The 23,850-nt window shown below is 38.9% G+C and overlaps 1 protein-coding gene and 1 long non-coding RNA gene across 2 annotated transcripts; both read left to right on the top strand.

The window, feature by feature from the left end:
• Window positions 1-2,692: 2,692 nt before the first annotated feature.
• On the top strand, window positions 2,693-10,053 carry LOC146578802 (ICOS ligand-like). The gene is made up of 3 exons (XM_085269013.1): window positions 2,693-3,411; window positions 5,552-5,917; window positions 9,094-10,053. Exons 1-3 carry the CDS (start codon window positions 3,336-3,338, stop codon window positions 9,318-9,320), a joined length of 669 nt encoding a protein of 222 aa, XP_085125139.1. The 5' UTR covers window positions 2,693-3,335; the 3' UTR covers window positions 9,321-10,053.
• An 8,145-nt stretch (window positions 10,054-18,198) lies between these two features.
• LOC146578801 (uncharacterized) lies at window positions 18,199-20,602 on the top strand. The gene is made up of 3 exons (XR_014891572.1): window positions 18,199-18,484; window positions 18,616-18,705; window positions 18,790-20,602. It is a non-coding gene; the product is annotated as an uncharacterized LOC146578801 (long non-coding RNA).
• Window positions 20,603-23,850: the final 3,248 nt, after the last annotated feature.

The raw sequence follows: 23,850 nt of genomic DNA, 5'->3' as shown, positions 1-23,850 counted from the left end.
CACAGAACAGTCAGTGTTAGACACACTAAGACCCACAGAGATACACAGATCTGCATGAGTGCACACACACAGAGGTTATTTGATTAACTATTTATATTAAATAAATTTGTTTCTTTTCAAATTTGCAAAATATGAATACATTGCTTATTTTCTCCTAAATCTATGCCAAAATGATCGTATTTCCAAGGTCAAGACACAAAGTTTAACTTAAAATCCAGACCTCTGCATTTGAGTAACTCCTATAGCACATGCAGACAAACACTGCATCATGCTGAGACCTTTAGAGGACTCCAACCTTTGTGTTGTCTGAGCTGCTTGTTATCTCCAGCTAAAATTGTTGATGGACAGATAATCTAGTACTGTAATTTGCATATGAGTAGGACAAAGCAGAGACAAAGACTGTTAAATAAACGTAAATCAAGAAACATGATTACAAATTCCACACTCAGGTACTTCTCAACCTGGTCTCAGAGTAAGATTTCACTCTTGTGCTAATGAGGACGTGATACTCTGCAATTTTCATGTCACTCTGAGAAAGAAGTGACAGAGCTTTCAGTGTGGATCTGTCCACACAGGAGCAGTGGATGTGGACTGTTTGGCATTACTTGAATACAGATTTAAAAGAATAGAAACACTAAAGTTCCAGCGGTGCACTTCTGATTTAGTTGCTGACCTGAACAAGAGAAAGAGTTCTGCTACACCCACGTGTCATTCCTGTTCGGTTGGATGAGCTACAACCAATGACAGTCATTGGCTCCAACAGACAACTGAGAACCAGAGTAGCAGGGAAACTTGCAGCAGAAAATGAAAGCAGCCTGTGAGTGGGACCACATGTGCACCATGCTCCTGTTAGTTGCTCTGATGTTAATACAGTACCCAGTGACAGTGTATGACCATACAGATTGAGAGAAACACAATGTTTAATACATTTTTTTTCCAGTGTGCTTTGGGAGTTCAACTAAGTGCTGAGTTAGTTCTGCATTTTTGAGTAAAGTCTGATTCTTAGGAGTTACTTAACCAAGTTAGGTGTAATTATTTGGCATAAGTTGATATAGGTAAATTCAACAATGCATTTTAGTGCAATTAAATGTAAAACATTTAACTCTGTATAACTTAGATCATATAAAAGCTGTTTAACCTTAAACTATTCACCTTACACTAGTTTTAAAATGGTAATTTAAGCCTGGAGGGAACTGAGGAGCAAGCAGTGAGTGTGTTGTTCAACACTGGAGTACTTACACAAGCCGTCTACTGACTCTGCTCCTGTACTTTGTTTTCTCTGTGGTGTCATAGGAACAGGACGTTTAACACCAGATTTACTAAACGGGTCAAAACAGGTGTGATTTGTTTTATGGGTGAATTACAAAAGTTCTGCTGTTGTCTGAACACAGATGCGGTCAGGTCAAATCTATCAAACACAAAAATTAAAACTTTTTTTGTCTGTTGAATATCTGGGCAATTATCAGTAAACTTCATGTTGAAAACTTTAGTAAATCAATTTGAACTTCCAGAAGTGAGTATTCATCAGGGTCACAAAAATCTCTGAATTCCCACCTCTGACACACAATCCTGTCACGGCACTATATTTGTTGGTGCTACACTTTACTAAATCAGAGTCAAGCATATTATATTTTTCATTTTTTGCCACACAGTTAAAGAAGGTCTTTTAAAAAGAAGTTTAACAATGAGGAAACACTAAATGGATAGCTTTGACACCTTAGTGGTGAAAGTAAAAAGTCAAGATGGACTACAAAAAAAAATATCTTACCAACTTTAGTTTTAGTTTTGTTTTTTAGGTTAAAAACGGCAACTCATTATTTATATGTTGTAGTTTAATTCTCCGCCTCTCACCAGCTTAAGAAGCAGTTGTGTGATCATCCACATTTGAAACAGAAATAAAACGTCTTTTATTGTCACTAAACACATGAACAATGAGAACAATGGAGCATCTCCTACTCAGTGCAGACGTGGGAAAAGAAAGGGGTGGTGAGGTGTACAGTTCTGCGGCACTATATACATATCAACAGTAAATGTACAAGTATACAATATCAGAGAAAAAAATAATAGTGATATATATTTACAGTAAGGGTTATTGCACGTAAGTTAAATAGTTCACAGTCAGCTCTTCCCATTCACACACAGGGCAGGTGGGAGTTCCTGCTTCAAGTAGAAAATTTTAGTCAGACAATCGGGTGCCGATTGAAGCTTCGGGTGCCATTAAATTCACGACTATGAACGAAACCTCGCAGTTTCTTCCGCCGCGTTTCCGTTTTGCATGCGGGGAAACTGGCTGCATCAGGTTACAAGTTGTCTCTACCGATGTATGACAGAATGGGAGGAGCGAAAACACATCCGGCTATGTCGGGCGTACTTGTCTGGATGCCAAAGTCTGTGAGTCACTTTGAGTCTAGTACAGTCAACAAGGACTTAAGTACATACAGGTCCGCAGCTTCAAACGGACCATGGCTAGGCGACACAGACTCAGTGCTTGTTTCGAATATTTTATTAAACTTTTCGGTTTTATTTGGAACACTTCATAATGGACAAGACGAGTGGGTAAAACAACTGCGCCACGCTAAGGACGATGGAGAGGGATTAATCATGAGGTATGTTGCTTTTCCCCCCATCTGTTTTCATTCGTTATTAGCATTTTACTTTTTGGCTAACTCGATTAAGAGCGTACTTCCATGTGACTAAAAACTAAAAACCACTACGTTCGGAGACAAAAACAAACTTGTGACTGCGTCAACAACCGACTCTAGCACGCAGGCTTTATGTTGAGGCGACCCCTTGTGGAAATGGTATGGAAGTAGTTTGTTATCTTTGCGGTATGACAAATTAAAACCGTAGACGGACGAATGATGGCGCTCTGCCTGTATAACAGAAGTTTAGTCGGACGAAATTTGTTGAGGTCACCCAGCGGTTGTACACGGGCCGTAACACCAAGTGTTTTCCTACGTGGGTAGAATATTATTACAGAAGTATTAATGGTGGACTCACCCAATCGATATGGTTTTTGGTCACGTTTTTTAAAGAATATTTCCAAAACAAAAGTTGTTTGAGGGCCTTTGAGTAACTCTGTGCGGTGTTCACCGAGATGCAGAAAAAATATAGCAATTCACAAGATGAACAGTTTTCTGCAACGTATTCGGAGCAGCAGCAGGGGTTGCAGTACCCACAGCTACGTGTGGCGAGTCCTGTAATTAATATCCAAGAACAATAGGTGGCGATAAATAAATACAATTTGTCTAATCAGAGGTCTCTAAGAAAAAACGCAGTTTACAAGTATCAGTTGTACTCACTACAACGCGACTGAAGCTAAGCTAAAGCAAGCCATGGCTACCTCGAGCTTATTTCCTCAACTTCTCTGGCTGCTGTTCGCCATTTATGCTCAGATTTCTGCCTCCAAAGGTGAGCTCTGTAGGAATTCACATGTTTAAATAGATGCAGCACTTTGTTTGATCTGCTTTAATCGCTTAATGTTGGTACGCAGGTTAAACTCACGTGAACAGTAACAGCGCTAAAACGTTTATTTAGTTTTAAACTTGATCAACTTTAGTTTTAACTGTACTTTTTAAATAAAAAATAAATAAACCTTTACCGTGATAAAAAAAAAAAAAGGAAGAAAGGCGTCGACTAAAACCCCTAAAAAGTTAGCCGGATGAGTTTCCGTCTAAAGCCATTACACCATGTTATGACGGGGATTTAAGAAAAATGAAGACACAAAATAAACAGCAGCGACGTCTGTAGCGTTCCTGCTAGCTGGCATGTAGAGGTTAAGTTAACCGGGAGCAAGGTTTATGCATCATCACTCGGGTTGTTTTTGTCCACATGACACAACAGTAGTTGCAGTATTAAAATCTGCTGTTTTCTATAAAAACAAAAAAAGTATTGCTTTGTTATTTAATTCATTTATTTGTTTTAGGGTTTCTTAAGTATTTTTCTAATGGTTTGTACTTTTATGTTATACATCTGAACACTTTCAGGTTTTTACATTTCATTTTCTTTACATTTTCAAAACATTCTCGTTACTTTTGGTTTAACATGTCTGAGGGGTCAGTTTGTTCTGGGGAGTTACCCTCCCCTACAACAAACTGATCTCAACAAACATTCATCATCAGCACTTAACACACACGACTGACGTTGATAGGAGCTAATAAATAGGTCGTCAGTGATTTCTACAACTGATTCAGTTCTGATTCACAAGATCCCAAATCAATTCAATTTTGACTAAATCAGGAATATTATAATTCTGATCGTTTATCAGTACATATCCATATTTTTATATCTACTTGTGAGACTTCATTAGAGGTGTAAACATCACAGCAGATGCTTTTGTGTCAAAGTAACGACATAATTTCTAAAAGTTTAAATTTCTTCAGTATTGAACAGCAGAAATGAGGTGTTTACATCATTTTGCATTATCCATTTACGTGGCCTTTAATGGTTTGCTGCTTTAGCTCTTTGGTGGTTGTTGAAATAACCAACATATTATGTATGATGCTATCGTACATCATATTGTGACACACTGTGCTAATCTGATATTCTATTCAGTTGAAGTGCCAATATACAAATCTACATGATTGTTTGTTTGTATAGAATATTTGTATGTGCTATATTGATACTGGTACCCACCCTAGGCAGTGTTCCTGCAAAGTTTTATCAGGATTTGTCCACTCATCTATAGGAGGATAGTTTTGCGACGTTAAACAAAAACATAACAAAATAAATAACAATATCTTAACCTGAAACCCAGATCAGCACGGTCTCCTTGATTGTTCTTCAGCATTGTAGCATTTAGCATGTAGCATTGGGGGTACTGTGGCTCAAGAGTTGGCAGTTCGTCTTGTAATCGGAAGGTTGCCGGTTCGAGCCCCGTCTCGTTGTTGTGTCCTTGGGCAAGACACTTCACCTGTTGCCTACTGGTGGTGGTGCCAGTGTCTGGCAGCCTCGCCTCTGTCAGTGCGCCCCAGGGCGGCTGTGGCTACAATGTAGCTTGCGTTCACCAGTGTGTGAATGTGTGGATCATTGAATGTGTAAAGCACTTTGGGGTCTTTAGGGACTAAGTAACGTGCTAATCAAATACAGCCCATATACCACTGCAGTGATTGTCTTTTTGTCAGAAATAAAAGTGTCAGCAAATTGCTGTGTCATGTTAAAATACAGCAAGCAAAGAAAATTTTAAACCCCAGCATTTATTTCCTGGTTTGTTGGTAGGGGCGTAACACACTGTTGACCGTCGACAGTTAATCAGAGAAAACACTGGTGATTCACTCTGAAGTATCACTCTTTTGAATCCGTTTCCTTGACTCCTCTCTCCTTGTGTCACTTCCTGAGCTCCTTGGTTCAAATCACCTAAAACACAAGTAGAAGAGTGCCATGGGTTTGTGATAAAAATCAGATTGTGATCAATTTTAGCATCTAGTGTTCTGTACTCCCTCTGGTAAAGTGACAGTGGTCTCTGTTTGTAGCTTCTTTTAATGATTGGTGCTGTAAAAATGAGTAATTGCACCTTTTTAATCTCTCTGCTTTGTGTCGTTTCCTCTATCAGACCAAGAAGTCATCACAGCTCAGTCTGGACAGAACATCACTCTGACATGTCGAGCTCCAAACAACAACAAGAACAACATCATAGTTGTAGAGTGGAGCAGACCTGACCTGGGAGAAGAATATATCCTTTTGTACCGAGATGAGCAGCTTGACCCAGATGACCAGCATCCATCTTTTAAGAACCGGGTGGATCTGCAGGACAGACAGATGAAGGATGGAGACGTGTCTTTGATTCTGAAGGATGTGACGATTAATGACAATGGAACATACGAGTGTCGTGTCTTCACGAGAGGAGCAAACCGCAGGAAGAGAGCTCATCTGAAGACTGACCCCATCAGCATCATCTACCTGAGAGTTGATCCTCCAGGTGAGTGAGTAGAGTTGAGTGTGTGTGTGATCAGCAATTTATTTATTTATTTATTTATTTATATAGCACTTTCAGAACAACTCCCAGCTGAAAATAAAGTGCTGTACGCTTGACATATATCTTGAATAAGATAAAAAATTAAATATAAAATGATAATTAGAATTAAACTTAAAATAATAAAATCAGCACACTATCAGGGTCAAACTGTGTCATAAGCCAAGAAGTAAAAATGGGTTTTAAGACTCTCTAATGTGCTGGGGCAGATCGCTCCAGAGATTAGGAGCAGCAATCCGATTGTTCAGTGATGATGTGACGAATCCTACTACCGGGCCTAAAGTAGTCTGCGTTTAATATGGCTTTTGTGTTGTTAACATGTTTAATGTTATGTATTTTCTTCTATTTAATCTCAAAAAGCTCCTAAAACAGTCAGTGATCACTGTTGACCTCCCTCGGCTTTTATTACCGCTAATCATTTATTTAAGCTCAGTTTTTAAAACCTTAGGATGTAACTACAGCCCATCCCATGCAGCAGTATATGAACGACTAACCTCGTATTGTGGATGGATTATCTCAGTTGTTCTCCTGGCTGAAGTTTGGTCCTTTTACAGCATCCTGCCATGCGATTATATTTGTACCTAACCACCGAGAACACTCACGTTAACTTTTATCGAGTGGAAAAAAAGTTAGCTTGTTTATATTATGCTAACATAGCTGTGTCGCTAGCGGTCATGTAGCACATCATTATATACCAGCTAGCCCAACTTCAGTAACCCTACAAACGTCACTGCTGTTTAGTTTTCTGTCTTCATTTATGCTGGAAGTGATAACAGAGCTGTACATTTTAATTTGTTTCCAAAACCCCGCAGTCAGGACATGCCATATTGTATTTAGATAGAAGCTAGCGAGCTAACTCCCTGCTAACTAGAGCTGGGCGATAGAACGATAACGATATGTATCGCGATATAACTTTTACTCGATAGAGAAATTAAACTATCGCGATAGACCTCGCCGCTCTTGTCCTCTTTAAAAAAAAAAAAAAAAAAAAAAAAAAGGTCAGCCAATCCAAATTAAGTAGCGCAGAGCCGAACCAATCACAGCCGCAGCGTCACGTCGCGCGACTTGTTACGTACAGCACAAGTGCCAACCCGCACGTGTGTTTGTTTGGGAAGCAGCCAGCCACCGTACCGCCCGGGTAATGGAGGAAATGAGTGTGCCGACTAGAAAAATCAACCAAGCGTGACCGAAGAGAAAACAGATGATGGTTCCAATGCCGGAGAGATTGTCGAACGGAAGAGCCATAGACGTTCCGTAGTGTGAAGGTATTTCGGCTATTTCAAGTCTGACAAAAAACAGAGTAGCGTGCACTGTAAATTGTGCCGAAAGCAAGTCTGCAAATACAATAAACTGGTGCATGCGTCACACTGTGCGCCACGTTATTGTTTCGGTGAAATGAATTTCTACAATACTGTTAATTCTACTCTCTGCAGTGTTTAAATGCTTACATATACACACAGTTACTGTCCCTCCACACAGACGACTCTGTTCTGCTTCTATGCCCCAGCTTTGTTTACTTTTTCCCACCGAGGCTTCTAGACTTCTGATTGGCCAACATTTCTGCACGGTTAGGAATCTAGCTCCACCTGCTGCTTTGGCATGTTCATAGCAGCGTTTTCCTTCATTTCTCCCTTTATGTGTGGACGGGATTATTTTTTAAAACGAAAACGGAAAATCTCCGTTTTCAAAAATACGTGTGGACGTAGCCTCAGTCTCTGACTGGAAGCGCTAATTCGTCATTCGGCTTTTGTCAGACTAAAGTAACTGTTAAAACTGTTTGAAAAGCTAAGCTATACAACAAGGAGAGATTGAGAATTTCCTTTTAGTTCTCAGTTTATTTGATATTGACAAAAGTTAGTCAGTTTTGTCTGTTCTTCTGTAAAACAAACTAAGATTTATTTTTAGAATTAATACTTTGTTTCTAAGTGGAATTGACAATTTAGTCTGTTTCGTTTGTTCTATTTTGAAACTTAAACGCTTTAGCGGCTGCCTTTTGTGTAGTTTGCAATATTTGCCTTTATTTATCTGAAAAAGTCTCATGTTCCTTAAGTACATCTACCCTGTTGAACTTCATCCATCCATTCGCATCCGCTTAATGGATGAACTTATTATGGGAAATAAATATTCAAATAAAAACAAGCTGCTGATTATTTCACATTTTACTTGTGAGCAATGGCACATTTAAATCTTACAAATAGTTATTTGGCTTATATCGTGATAGATATCGTTATCGCCTGAAATGAAAAAAACATATCGTGATATGAAAAACTCTTATATCGCCCAGCTCTACTGCTAACTTCTAACTCCGTTAAATGTCATAAATTCCGTTTTCATGGATGCCTGGATGTTAAACTCAATTGTTACACCTGGTAGAGCAGAACGCTGATCATTTTATTAAAGATGAAAGACTTTAGACAGTTTTTCAACTCTCAGTAATGCCACAGTGATCGTTTGATATATGGACCTGCAGCGGCGTTTAGGCCCAGACACGGCTAGTGACGTCAGACTGAACAACCAGATAGAGAAGGCCCTGTCCCCTCTGAGCTTCCTTTTGGACCTGGGTATCTCCATGAGCAGCTTGTCAGCTGACCTGAGAAACCTGGGGGGTGAGTAAGGATGAAGAAGCTCAGAGAGGTAAAGTGGGGCAAGATTGTGAAAGCATTTAAAAACAAACATGAGAATTTTAAAATGAACTCTAAGATATACAGGCAGCCAGTGGAGTGACGCAAGGACGAGAGTGATGTGCTCTCTTTTGCAAGTTCTGATTAAAAGTCTTGCAGCAGCATTTCGGACCAGCTGCACAGGAGAGAGAAGACACCGACTAACTCCAAAATACAGAGCATTACATCCATGCAAGCAAGATGAAATAAAAGCATGGATTACTGTGTAAATGCAGCCTGGATAAAAAAAAAAGTCTTACCTTTGCCTTAAATGCGAAGTGAAAAGGTGAAGCTGCTACCCGGTTGTTGATTCTCCAGGTGAGTGAGTAGAGGTCTGAGTGATGTGATCAGAGTGCAGCAGATACTGTCTGACAGCAGTTTGAAGAGGAAATGGATTCTGTTCTGTTCTTCACTCATCACCTACCTGACAGCTGACACCTCACACCTGTTTCTCACCTGCAGGTCAAGGAGGAGACACAGAGGCAGGAGGGAAGGAGGCAGGAGGGAAGGAGGCAGGAGGGAAGGAGGCAGGAGGGAAGGAGGCAGGAGGGAAGGAGGCAGGAGGGAAGGAGGCTGGATCTATTGGACTGATCGTTGGTCTCTCAGTTTCTGCTGTGCTTGTTGTTGCTGCTGCTGCTACTGCTATTTTATTTATTCACAGAAAACATAAACAACAAGCCTTCTCCTGAGGCTACATCCACACGTACACGGTTATTGTTGAAAGCGGAGATTTTCCGTTTTAGTTAGTTTAGTTTAGAAAAAATAGCTCTGCCTAAGTGTCTCCCCACTTCCTTTCAGCGGCAGGTCGCCAGAGGAAACAGAGATAATGATCAAGTTTAACATTGTCTACTGTTGAGGCCAGTAGTAAAACATATGTTATTTTATGACCAGTAGTCAATGTAGTTGAAGTAGGATAACAGCTGTAGGACATATATTATCCTTTAGTTTAGATGGTGTGCTGTGTATGTAGTTTAGTCCTTATTATACTCTTGAGTAAAAGAACATAATCATTTTGTAGGTCATTAGATAAAGTATGCATCACTCTGTATCCTTGATCGGCTGTGAATGTCTTGCACTGTTTTCTTGACATGCTTTATTGTTGAATCATAGAAGGTTGCAAGCAGGAGGCCCGGTGTCTGGGGAAAAGAGATAAAACCACATACCATGCCCCCACCTTCCTTCACACAGAAAGACAGGGAGCCAAGGCCAGGAGCCAGTCTCGCTAAGAATTAGAAAAACATGTGAAGATGCAGCTTTTATGACTAGGTGGGGGTCGTCACTAGCTATAAAAGGCTGTGTGATCCGCTACCAGTTTGAGACATGCGGTCGAACCTCTGACCTGGCATCTCTCCGGTCGGACGTTCCAATGCTCTGTATTGTTGAAATGTATGGAAATAAATGATTGTTGATTGAGCATTTATACACCGAGTACTGTCCTTCCTTCAGCCCAAAGATTAAAAGGATTGGGAGATTTCAACACTATAATATTGCCAAAGAAAATGCCAAAGCACTTTAAGCACTGGCACTTTTTCAGTAACTTATCTCTCTTGTAAAAATGTGCTCCAAATAAAGAAATTTGTGTTGACAAGATTGTTAGTTAATCTTTACAAATAAATATTGTCTGTATGGACAGCAATTTAAAAAAAAAAAAAAAAAAAGAAGAAGAAGATGTGAACAAACAAAACAGTGCAAAAAAAGTGTAAAACAGTGGGGTTAAGCAATGCAGTTGAAAAATGTGGGTGCACCTAAGAAAAAAAAAAGTTAGGCACACCAGTGCAACCGTGGCAAAAGGTTAGTTTAGAGCCCTGATCAGTATATGTTGGGCTGTGTGACAAAAGAAGAAGTGATGAGTTTTTCAGACAGGAAATGGTTTTAATCTGGTCCACACTACGGTTGGCCTTTTAAAAACAGGACTTGCTAAACGTGCTCCAACAGCTAATCTAAACACACAAACACATTTACACATACCTGTGGCCATCACTGCCACCTGAGACTGAACAGTGGAAAGCTGTGATTAGGAAAGCAGAGGAGTCAGTGTTTGCACAGTTTAATTTTGGAATTCCAATCTACAGTTTGACTTGTTTTAGTCGTCATGTTAATCATGTTTCTTATGACTCGTGTTTGTTTTTTGAGTTTAAAAATGTAATCACGTTTTTGTTCTTAAGACATGCTGAAGAATCCTAATTAAAGTTGTATTCACCTCAAAACAAGACTTCATGAATTATTTTTGTGCATGGGTAATGTTTTAACAGCAAAGAAAATCAACTTTAATGTTTGGTTAGATTTTAGGATGAATTATAATTATCATTTTATAATGAGCTTTTATAACTGTGGGCACTTTGTGCTACGGACAGAAAACAAAATACACATGAATAAATTATTTAGCCATGAAATAAATTTACTGCATTGAAGTGCAGTAAACTGACAAAGCCAATGGAACATTAATGTGATATTCTTTGTTATTCTTTTTTTGTATGGCAGTTTTATGGTTTTCAGATTGCAGGGTAACAGGTTAAGTTACATGTCATCAGACAACCTCTGCTTCCAACTGTGAAGCAGTAACCTCTGGGTAATTATTCTCTCTGTTCCCGCAGTGCATTAGACAATCGTTTTCTAGTTTCATGGGGATGGCGTGCTCCTGGGCATGCCATCATTAGATTTAGCTATGATTAGATGATATGATGTTAAGAGCAGATGAACTGATTAGGACTTTGTTGAGAACAGATTGTCTCATTTGTAATAAAGATAAAGGATTTTTTTATGAGACCTAGTGAATCTTTTATAATCATGAGCTAACAATGGAAAAGCTTCTTTAGTATGAAAATATTATATTTTTTCAGTTTGGTCTAAACCTGTTTGTAACAACTTTAAACAAAATCATACACATATAATCATTTGTTGAGTTTTCCTAACTTGAAGGCTGATGCAAAAATTGATATTTAGATCATGAAATTCTGATGGCTGTCTTACCATGTCCATTTTACCATGTCAAAGGCTGTGCCCCATTTAAAATATTTATTGTTAGAGTCTATTTTAATAACTACAATGAGCCAGTGTTGAAAGGTTCCTAAAATCCACCAGGTCACCAGTGGATCACTTAGGATTTGGTTACATTTAAGGTACAAAGTACACAAACATAGTTTCAGAAAATAAAAGTGTTACCTTTCTAATCAAGTTCTGGTTTCCTCTGCTGTTATAATTCTGTTGTAAGCCTTTGTAGTAAGGTTTCTCTTTGTGTAGGTGTTCTTATGTCATACCCTCAAGCATAACATATGACTGAGGAACACAAAAGAAAAAAAATATACACCGGCAATCTGAATGTTAACCAGCTGTTAGTATTGTAAGTGTTAATGTTTGAAAAGTACAAACTAATAACTGTGGGCCCGGGGCCCACTTGTGGCCCACATCACCCCTACTTGCAGCCCTTATATTAACATGAAGAAATATAATGCAATTTGACCATTGGAGTTACTTTTCTTGTTAGGCAGGATTTGTTTGTTGTAAAATGCAATGTTTAAAAAAATATATTTTAAAAGCAAAAACTTATTTAATATGAAGGCAATATAAGCAGAGAGTACAAATATGTTGAGAGATAGGCTGTGTTGGTTCAGTGAGAGAGTTATTTGGAAAGAAAACAATTTTCACTAGCAGTTAAAAACTAATGTTTGCACTTATGTCTACATTTTTATTTTGGTAAATATGAACAAATTTATAGCAGAAGTGCTGCCACGTGTCTGGCCAGAAAGAGAGTACCAATGTGTTTATTTGGTAGTTCAATGAAAGGCTTCAGTTAGTTAAGAGTGAGAAAAAAATTGCATTCATGTTTTCAGTTTTGCCTTGTTATACAATATGTTGAATTAAAAAAACAAAAAACAAATAAAAAACTACATTTTCAAAAAAAAAAAAAAAAAAAAAGAAGTGTAGAGTCAACAAAATGGAGGTGAAGACAAAATGGAAGTCTGGCGTGTGGAGGAGGAGCCTCCTGCATACTTTCTGCGTGAAACACGAAGGCTACTTTCTGTTTGAGACAAGAAGGCGGCTGTAAATAAATATAAAATCGTTCTTGTTTTTTTTGTGTCTTTGAGCGCAGCATGCAAAGTGATATCTTTGTTTCTAAAGCTGACAAAGAAAGTGATTCACCTTCCTGGAAATTACACTTAAAGGCCACTTGGCAGCCTGCCAACTTAAACTAAAAAAGTTGTTCCCATCTCACAGGCATTAAACTGTAAAAGATCAGAAAGCAAAATGAGAGAGCAATGGATGACAGAGCTGACCTGCTGCAAATTTTTCTCAGTGTATGAAGACGTCACATAAGGACCTTTTGTTTGAGTGTTGTGCAATCAGCTTTTCAGTCTGAGTCATCATCATCACATCATCAAAACTTTTCCATTCTCGTTTATGGACAGTTTTTTTTTTTAACCTCAGCTGTAAAACAGCTGTTAGATGCAGAGATACTGTAAAATTGCATTTCTTTCTATTTATTTTATTAATTTCAATATTATGAAAGCACATTTACCAAACCAAAGAACATAAAGTTCCACTGTTTCCTTTCTGTTAATGTTTTGTTTTAATCAGTAAAATTACTCTTAAGATAGCAGAGAAAATACAGTTTGAGCAAAGAAAAAATAAGGAAAGATGATCTCTGTCTGTGCAACACTTCCTGTTTTATTCATGACTACCGTAATAAAACAGAAAAATCTCACAAACTACTTTTGAATTGCCATGCCATAGTTTCACATGTCTTTTTAGGCCCATACATCACAGAGCTTCTTCTGCTCTCATACTCGCATACAGTTTGTTAAAAAAATGCAAATCCTATTTTTTAAAACATTTGGTGCATTTGTGCTTGTTGAACTTCAGGTCCTCCAACACAGTTTACATATTTTCATAGATTTCTTAGTGTGACCAGATGGCACAGATGTAACTTCCATTATTTAGGCAGACTTTTTGTTTCCACTCACCTGCATAAAAATCACAGCCCATTGTACAGCAAACAACGCTTCAATATCAGCAGAACAGGCAAAGTCATCATGTATTTCAAGGAATTGAATAAAATCCTTCTCAAAAAACTTAGAAAAAGAGAATTTGCGTTCTGGAGCCAGGTTTATCTCACTTAACCTAGACCCACTCTACTACTACCTTTCTCAGATCCAAATCCTTTGGAGATAATACATCTGAATTGCAGGACCCTATATAGAACCCCTTCAGGTTCTATATATGTATTTAACATATTTGCCCCGCCCCCCCCCTGACTCTAGAAGCTGTAAGTTCTCATTTTCATGGCCCATCCTCCCTTTTTCCACTTCTCAGTAATACACAGAGATCTGCCTGGCTCAGAAGCCAAATTATTTACCTCTGGTTGACTGAATAACTAGCAGACAGAGGCGCTAATTGAACATCAAGCTTTGAAATCCTCAACACTAAAATGTTGCATCTTAGGATGAAACATCTTCTCCCTCTCATCAGATAAGCCAGTAAAAACAGGAGGTGGGATTTCATCTGAATGTGGGGCAGGTCTCATTGCTGATGGCAGGTTCGGGTAACAGAGATGTTTGCTTTTGGAGCTGTGTTGAAAAATAGTGGTTAAACAGAAGTGATTCTGTGGCTCCCTCCATACCACTGCAATAGCAAAATCCAATCCCTTTCTCTTTCCTTTAATCCATGCTTGGTTGTGGGAAAAATGCCGCCCTTGTATTACTACTTTGGTTGGAGGTTTTCCACACATGCCCAGGAAACTGAATGAGGTGCCCACAGCTTGACTCGGTCACCCAGTTTCATATCAGAATAAACAAAATCTGTTATGCTGTGTTTGTTTATAGAAATGTAATAAGTATTTTCTGATTAATAATTTATCAATGTATATATTTTGTTTTCTGTTGTAGAACCAAAGCTATACAAGCCTCTCATGTTAGAATGAGACATATCCAGTCATCCACCCATTCACACACACATTCACAAACAGGTGATGGCAAGCTACATTGTAGCCACAGCCACCCTGGGGTGCACTGACAGAGGCGAGGCTGCCGGACACTGGCGCCACCGGGCCCTCTGACCACCACCAGTAGGCAACGGGGGAAGTGTCTTGCCCAAGGACACAACGACCGAGACTGTCCAAGCCGGGGCTCGAACCAGCAACCTTCCGATTACAAGACGAACTGCCAACTCTTGAGCCACGATCTCCTGCATCGCTAGATCGGAGCAAAAATGTTGTGTAAAACTGTCAAATCAAACATGGAGCTGTAACAAGCTCCTGTGACACGTGAGTTGTTTTACTCAAAATAATGTTTGGGTAAGTAATAATAAATAAGTAACAATAACGTAACTGTGTGAGTGGAAAGATTGAGTAAGCATGCATGGTTGCTCTCTTATCTCTTATCATGTCACAGATTAAAATAATAATAATAATAACAATAAAAAATAGGCAGTGAAAACTTTCAGTGTGGGTTTGTCCACACAGACTGTTTGTTAGGTGTGACCTACGTCATTTTGTTTATAGGCAAAAAAGGAAAGTTTTTTCAGGGTCAAAGTGTCTCTTTAGCCATGAGTATGTATTTCACAGACAATGAGTCACTCTGACATGTGTCAGGTCTTCACTACCATCAGAGGGTTACCCACAGAAATTATGTTGCATGTTACAAATGTTGCCGTTGTTTAATCATCATCATATTGTCTTTGATAGTGAAAGTAACTCAATTGTCTGTATGGTTTGAGGCTAAAAGACGTGAAAATAACACTAACCCTGTAACACGAAAACTTTGTGTTATCTTAACCCTTTATGTTTTGTGTTTTGAGTTAAAGAAATGCTCTTAATTTCAGGAACAAAAAGGAACTTTTTAAAAAATATTGTTTGCCTTTTGGAGCTGTGGGACCTGGTTCTGTGCAAAAAGCAGCTTCCTGATTCAGACTGTGGTGGAGGAGACGTAACAGAAAGGGAATGATCCACACAGTAGGGGTCAGAAGGAGTGTGAAAAATGTAAAGTTCCTCCTTCACTGTGTGAATGTTTGATGATCTGTGGAGAAATTTGTCCTGACATTTAAAAGAACAAAGTCAACTAATCGGCAAATGCATCAAACTGCAGTTAACATGCAGTCAGATCTATAAACAGCACAACATAAACAGCAGGAACATCAGAGGTTAAAATAGCCTACATCAGTACTGGTCCATGTAAGACTTTAGGTTTTGTGAGGCTGATGTTTTATCACTCTTGTGACACTGGTATCAGAAGAGCTGTCCGCTGTTTCATCAGAAGGAAGATGGTTGGAAAAATTCTTCTTTGACAGTGTAGCAAGAACAACGACAAACACAAGAAGGAATAACAAAACAGAAGCTACCAGTGCAGAACGTCCTCTACTGACTCCATCCTCTCTGTGTGTCTGACCTGCAGGAGAGAAACAGGTGTGAGGTGTCAGCTGTCAGGTAGGTGATGAGTGAAGAACAGAACAGAATCCATTTCCTCTTCACACACACTCAACTCTACTCACTCACCTGCAGGATCAACACTCAGGTGGATGATGCTGATGGGGTGAGACTTCAGATGAGCTCTCTTCTTGCGGTTTGTTCCACTCATGAAAACACGACACTCGTATGTTCCAGTGTCATTAATCGTCACATTGCTTAGAATCAGAGACACGTTTCCATCCTTCATCTGTCTGTCCTGCAGATCCACCCGGTTCTTAAAAGATGGATGCTGACCATCTGTATATACATACATATATATAAGTGACCGTCCCGGTAGATAAGGACATATTCTTCCTTCAGGTCAGGTCTGCTCCACTCTACAACTATGATGTTGTTATTTGGAACTTGACATGTCAGAGTGATGTTCTGTCCACACTCAGCTGTGATGTTTTTCTGGTCTGAAAGAGGAAACGATACAGAGCAGAGAGGTTAAAGGTTAAAGTACAACTGTTTACTTCTACAGCAGAGTGAGATATATCGACTGGCACTCTGGGATTGGTCTCTGACTGTTGTAAAAGATCTAAAAAAAAAAAGAAAAAAAAGCTAAAGTTAAGAAACATTGTTATTATGCTGTATTCATAGACTGCAAACTGCCTTTATGCATCATTTGTATGACATTTAAGAGAAAAGCGTTTTTTTCTCCTTTTTATTCCATTTCATATAACTAAAAGTTCTGCTACACTACTTTATGTGATCTATGGAGAGCTTATAGAGACTGTGCTGCTACTACCTCGCATGATTGCACAGAAAGCCCATGGTGCATCTGATTGTGTTGTTGTGTTTAGGCTTTTGTGTTGCTGCTTTACTTATGAGGAATTCTGATTGGTTCAAGTGAACCAACCAGGAGTGAGACTCCGTTCCTTCCTTCCTCAAAAGTTTGCAGATCTTCTTCCCAAGTTCTCATATAGTGGCTTGCAAAAGTATTCGGCCCCCTTTAACTTTTCCACATTTTGTCACATTACAGCCACAAACATAAATCAATTTTATTGGAATTCCACGTGAAAGACCAATACAAAGTGTTGTACACGTGAGAAGAGGAACGAAAATCATACATGATTCCAAACATTTTCTACAATAACTGAAAAGTGGGGCCACTGTAATTACATCATTTCTGTTTTTTCGGTAACTGCAAGGGGCTCACGGTAACTTGTGCTATCCGGAAAACGACGCAATTTGTCGAAGATGCCTCGGAGGTCAGTGCACAGATCGTAGCGAGTGTAACGGTGTTTATATGGCATTATTCCACTTGCCTTTAAGGTCACTGCAATAGGGAAAAAGCGTCCTCCCCCTTGGTGTGCCCGGTTATGTGAGGCTGGCTGCAGTAATCACTGCCAGGAGCTGTATGGCGAGCCATACGCCGACACGGTGATGGTTTTGGTTAATCGTTGCAAAATAAATCTGCAACGATTAACCAGAGACTCGTTGTCTTTTTTAAAGATACAACACAACGAAGAGTGTTGGAGTTTATTTGGGCCGACTTGTTAAAGCAGGGTGAAGCAGAAACCGATAACACGAGGTGACGGCACCTTTCTGTGTTTGCGTGTAATAATCTGCACTATATCATCCTAAAAACTGTACTTGTTTATCGCATATTACATTTGCACACAGACTAATATGTTTGAGTTGTTTGTTTGCACGGTGTTTTTTATTTACTTGTTATCAGACCATTAATCCGAGACCAGATTTAAAACTGAAACAATAATTTAATAATCATCTACACACAGAGCGATCAACAGATTTGAATAACTTGTAAATAAAAGTTTTCAAAAATTGTGCAAGCACTTGAACATAAAGCCGAAAGTCATACATACACACTTCACCTCCAGAAGCAGCAGAACAGAGGTATCCAAAAACAATCCACCAGCGTGACAAACACAGGGAAAAGGCGTCCATTTGAGTCTCGAGGTCCGCTTTTCAGGCTGGAGAAAGTAACAGTGGCGTTTAGAGTCGCGCGTGTCTGAGTGTTTGCTTCTGTCTACTGTCTCCCTGCAGAGGAGCTTTTTCTACGCTTCCCTGCAGGGGAGCGTAGAAAAACACGTGACTGTGTTTTGCAAAAAACAGTCACGTGTTTTTCATTCACAAACGGGAGGTGAGCGGAGGTCATCCGGAATGCGAGCGGCGTGAGAAAAACTATAAAAGATGAAAAATTAAAGCTTGAAAATCAGGGACGGTGCAATGGACACTTTTCATTTTTGCTAACACTCCCTTTCACTTCAGATCTTTCTGTGTTGTAACTTTGCACTTTTCCGCAGCTGGCTGACGGACCACAACTCTTGAATGAGTCAGCTGTTTTACAAGGCGGTTGCGTTTCATGTGGGCTTTTAATAGTCCCGAAAAACACAAGCTCCGTTTTTCAGTAACTACTGGTCAATAAGAAAAATATCGATAAACAAGGTTTCTTTACTTTTAAAAATTAAATTGTTTATTTGTTAAAGACAAAAATGAAATCAATAATTAGCAAAACGCTAGTCCTATAAATGTAATATGTTTGACTTTTCACCTAGTAAACTTTTTTTATTCTCCAGAGTTCGGTGGAAACAAGAAGAGAGGTCGCAATCCGTTGCCTGATGGTGTATCTGAAAGAGAAAGAAGAGGATCTCTTCAGAGAACAGCTGGTAGGTAAATATCACATTGTTTTGTGTTATATTTTTAAATGGCACATAACATACCGACATGTTTCTTTTTAACCTACTTGCCAGGATGGTGAAGAACAGTTCCCAGAAGAAGTGTTAAAGATAGTAGTCACCAGACGTGCAGCAGTGTCTCTTCCAGCCTTCGCTAAAATTGTGATTGAAGGAACAGCTGTCCTGGAAGACATTGATGTGCCCAGAGCGTGTGCCTTAATGATGGGACTTATATACGCTCTCAATCTGAGCTACCCCAAACAAGTAAAGAACACTCTAGAGGTATTCCAGAAGGTGCTTCTGGAACTTGATGGGCTTAAAGCCAGCTCATGGGTAATGTCTCTTAAGTACAAACTTCTGTCATAAAACAAATGTAATTTAGGCTGCAATATTCAGATGTGCTGATGCTTGTGTTTTTTATGCAGTCTTAGACAAGTGTAGTTTTGAGAGTTCATAATGCGTATAACCTTACCTTTGGATTGTTGTGTTGTTAAATATTAAAATGTTTTGTAGTTTTCTTGATTCTGTGATATTTACCAAGTTGATAGGTTAAAGTTAATGTTTAATAATAAGCAGATTTGCAAAAACAAATTGCCTTACGTTGCAATGTTTGTTTTCTGAGGTATTTTAGAAGGGTGTGATTTAAAATTATTGTTATTTGGAAGATTTTATAAATATATATTTGCTGCTTTATTTCATATACCTTTACAAATCTTTATAGTGGTTCTCAGGAAAACTGTGTTTTATGAACTATAAAATATTTGTTTAACTGTTGTAGCTGTTTAAAGCCTAAAGTCTGTGTGAAATGAGTTCTTTGTCTGGTGCCTGAAGCAACTTCCTGATTCAGTCTGCAGTGTGCAAACTCGAAACCGTGCAACAGCTCCAACCACAAACACTGTGTACGCGTGTATGTGCATGTGTAGGCCTCCATTTTCTTATCTCTGCTGTCTCCCAGGGAAAGGCCCTGACATGACATGTCATAAAGTCAAACACATTTCAGTTTGGATTCTTACAAAGTTAAAAGGGGTTTTACTATTTTTATTTTCCCAATTATATTATTAAATAGTGTCTGATTTTTTAGCTTGTTTTTATGACAGATTTTTTTTCAACATTTCTGTTTCATCCTTCTGAGTCACTGAGTGACTAACCATACAAACCAGCCCCAGGCAGCAGGCACTTGTGGGCCAAACCTGGCCGACATTGTGTGAGCCAAAAGTGATGAGGAGGGTCTAAAATGAGTGCTGTGTGGGCCAGATGTGGCAGAAATGTCAGAACACAGCTGACGACTAACCTATCAGAGGTAAAAACATGGCTGATTTGAGGCAGTCTGACTCACTCAGCTTGTGACGCCCAGAAAATACACGCACCCTGCGAAGGACGCTCTCTCCGATCCAGCTGAATCATCTGTGCTCTGAAGTTTATTGGTCGTGTTTTTCTTTCAAACACATTTCAGTCCTTCATCAGCAGTTTTATCCTGACCACATGATGACTTAATGAGGAACTGTCAGTTTCTGTATGTGTTATTTTAGGGTCTACCTTACAATATAAAGCACCTTGAGGTGACTGATGTTGTGATTTGGTGCTGTATAAATGTTAAAGGAAACACCAAGAGCAAAGCTGCGGGAAAAGGAAAAAACAGGTTCAAGCTGACAACGCAGCACTGATTAGACTGATCTGATCACATTTTTAACATTCAGTTTGTGCTCAGGCAGTTAGATGTAGGCTCTGTAAAGAAGAAGGAGGAGAAAAAGGGGATAATAAATGAAAATATCTCCAGCAGAGATACACCGGTGTATCCAAACTAGTTGACTCAAGTGTAACTTAATACCATATCATTCAATGATGAAATAAACACATATACACCTTATACATTGTTCAAAGGGAAGTTGGAGCCTGTGAAATAACAAACATATGAAAACCACAAATAAAATAAAACAACAGAGGAAAAACTGGGTTGGTTTTCATTTTATTGTGTTGCCCAAAAAAGGAGCCTCAGATTTTTCCTTGTTTTATGAATTCATGAACTAACCGTACTTCAACTGTTTCATGTTGTTTGATGTGACTTGTTCAGACGGAAGATTGTTCTTTGTGTTTTACCTCCAGTTACTTTTGATATTCGTGTAATAATCTGTTAGGGGATGAGTGAATGTTTTTCATTCCTGGGAGGAAATTTACAAAATACACAGCACACCTCCAGATTTGAGTGATGAACATTGACTTCATTGGGTACACCCATTCAACTGCTTGTAAAAGCAACAATTTAACTTTAACATATTAATTTAATGTTGGTAAAGGAAAATAATTCATTTTTAGAGATTCTGTTAAAGGAAACAGGTTCAAATCATAAAGTTCTCTTTTTATTGGGAGCAAGTTCTAAATAAAGAAACTGGTACTACACTTTTAATGTACGTCAAGATACTTTCTGTTTTTGTGTGGCTGGAGGTGCAACAGCTACACAAACACAAGAAGTGTAAGTGAGTCATGTTTTTCTAAAAGAGGAAAACTTTTTTAAATAACCAGTAAGAGTGCTTTTGTGTATCATGTGATCTCATATCCAAACTGGAAAGGTGTCGTAATCTCAACAAACGTCTCACAGCAGCATCTGTTTGCCCTCTGGTGGTCACAGTGATTAAAAACAAATAAGAATGATGGGAAAAGTGATGCAATTTGGATCCTGGACATGAGAAGAGTTTGATTCTACGTTCTGTGACTCACTGCAATGTTTAACTCCTGACCTAACCTGACCATTAAACTTTAAAATCAGGAAACAGGAACAAGCTCTGGGGAAATTTTCCAGGTTAAAAACTTTATTAGGTACATTTGTTCAACTGCTTGAGGATACAATGTCTGATTACCTGTCACATGTTAAAGAGTCGATGCATTTACGCATGTAACAGCTTCTGATGCTTGTAAGATTCTCACCTGGAGTTTAGAGGTCAAGATCAGGGCAAACTTTAACATGAAAGCAAACTTGTGTAATTTAATTTGTTTAATTTACAGAGAAATCCTGTCACTTTGTAAATGACACTTTGCAGGAAAATGAAAAAAAAAATCCCAGACCTTCAAGCATTAAATTGTAAAATTATTCGAGTTACTGTTAACATAAGAGAAGCGTTTTGGTATAAAAGCTCTATTTTTACTTTAACTGCGTGTCCTGTATCATAAATATGGCTCTAACAAACCAAACGCTGAAAAATCCAATTGATCACCTTTGAGATATGTTGGATTCACATCATGGAGAGCCGTTAAATCTGCTGCAACTGTGTGATGCTATCATGTCAATACTGAGTGAATTCAGTGTATGAGGTCAACAATCAACAATGGTAACAGCCAATAGGGGGCAGCAAAGGATCTTCAGTTTGCCCAACACTAATGTTTTTCATCTGCCCTTTGACCTTAAATTTGGCAGGAGGGGGAAAGTGAAAACAAATCAATCACTGTTGTAATAAAAAAGTGTATCTAAATAAATAACAGTGCTTTAATCCATAAATGCATCAGTGGATACAGCACCACAGTCTAAGAGCTCCAAACAGCATTTAATCCTCTGTTTGACTTTAGACTTTATCAACATCTCTGAGAAAAAGAAATGATAGTTTTAGCAAAGTTTTAGTTAAATGTTTCAGAGAGGACTGATACAAACATGCTTTGTGTCAGGGAAATGGGGCTGGAAGAACTCCTCAAATTCCCTGCAGGAAGAAAGTGCTAAAATTTTCAGTTTCTACACTTCTCATTCAATTTCAACTTCCCACATTTAAGCTGAACAAGAGAGTCAGCATGTGTGGCTTTGTGGAATTGGGTTTAGACAAGAAAGTTAAGACAGCAGGGCAGCAGGCTTTTTTGTATGTGTTTTTTTTGGGGGGGGGGCAATCGGTGGACATACTTTGAAGTCTGTCTAATGGGTAAAATTCTCAGATAATGGACTGGATAATGACCATTTTGACGTTGTCCCTCCTTCTACAAGATGTGGTGTGTGTGTGATCGATACCACCCATGCTTATGCCCACGTCTCCGACCGAACCAGGCTTTTATGTTTTACCGCGGGAGCCAGGGAAAAGAAATGATGGAGATGTGGAACTTGGATTTCAGCTTTCTCTCCTTTTCTCTGCTGTTCTTCTGCAGACAGGTTTCTCCCTCAGAAGGTATAAGCTGCAGAGCTGTGTAGCCTCTGGGGTCCGGGCCTGCACAATAAAGAAGGTGCGAAGTAATTTCCGTAACTTACTTCAATTGCAAGTTACAGAAATTTATTCAGTTTTACATGGGCATGTGCATTGTTTTGGGAAATACCTCTTATGAACTTACTTCAGTGGAAAATAAATCATACATCTTACAGCAAACTGCTCTAGATTTTTTTTTTCATTATTGCTACTAACTCACTGCAGTAAAGCTTCTGATAATCTTTCTGGGTCATGCACAATGAGGTTTTAAATTATTATTTTTTTCACATTCATATCTAAAACAGCTGTGTAGTGATTAATACATTTGCTTCACCAGTTCAATGGCTGCAGCCTTTACTACTGTTAGTGCAGGATGATGTTGATGTTTGTTGATCTTTAACGATGGCTGATCACACCAAGAAGCAAACATCCACAACAGGCCCATGAGAATCCTCTTCACCATGAAGGAGACTCACAATGACTGTGTGGTGATGATGATGAGCGGAAACAATGAGGAAATACAACAGAGTAAACGCACAGCATAGACTACACACACCTACACAAACATTTGTCACGATTCCAGTCAGTCAGAGGTACGGAGCCTCTTTTATTCAGACCTCTGTGTCACTTTTAACTGTCTACTCCTCCACCCTCTGCTCTCAGCTTGTTGTCTCCATGGAGATTTCGCAGTAAAATATGAGGAACTTTATTCAGCACCAGCAGCAGATTTCCTCTGGTTGGTTTCAGAAACTTGATTGGTCCATTCTGCTGACAGGAAGCATCAGAGCACCTTTCTTTGTAGACAGATGCTGTTTGCAAAATAATTAAATGGCATTTCATATAATTATTTTGTTTTGCTTATAATAACTTAATATAAATGTGGCTTCATGCTTGGCAAATGAAAGGTTGCTGGTTTGATTCCAGCTATAGACACTAACCTCTCTGGGATTGTGTCAGGATGGGTATTTAGTTTAAAACTGCC

This window comes from Mchenga conophoros, linkage group LG3 (genome assembly GCF_057382185.1).
Source record: "Mchenga conophoros isolate Kocher_MC1m ecotype Shallow Benthic linkage group LG3, M_conophoros_male_GT1.1, whole genome shotgun sequence".
Lineage (NCBI taxonomy): Eukaryota > Metazoa > Chordata > Actinopteri > Cichliformes > Cichlidae > Mchenga > Mchenga conophoros.
Note: the sequence above shows the minus strand (reverse complement) of the source record. Positions and strands in the feature narration are given on the sequence as shown.

Coding starts and splice junctions, on each gene's coding strand:
- LOC146578802 (XM_085269013.1), top strand. CDS start 3,336: ATGGCTACCTCGAGCTTATTTCCTCAACTTCTCTGGCTGCTGTTCGCC. Junction 3,412..5,551: donor TCAGATTTCTGCCTCCAAAG/GTGAGCTCTGTA, acceptor TTCCTCTATCAG/ACCAAGAAGTCATCACAGCT. Junction 5,918..9,093: donor CCTGAGAGTTGATCCTCCAG/GTGAGTGAGTAG, acceptor TCTCACCTGCAG/GTCAAGGAGGAGACACAGAG.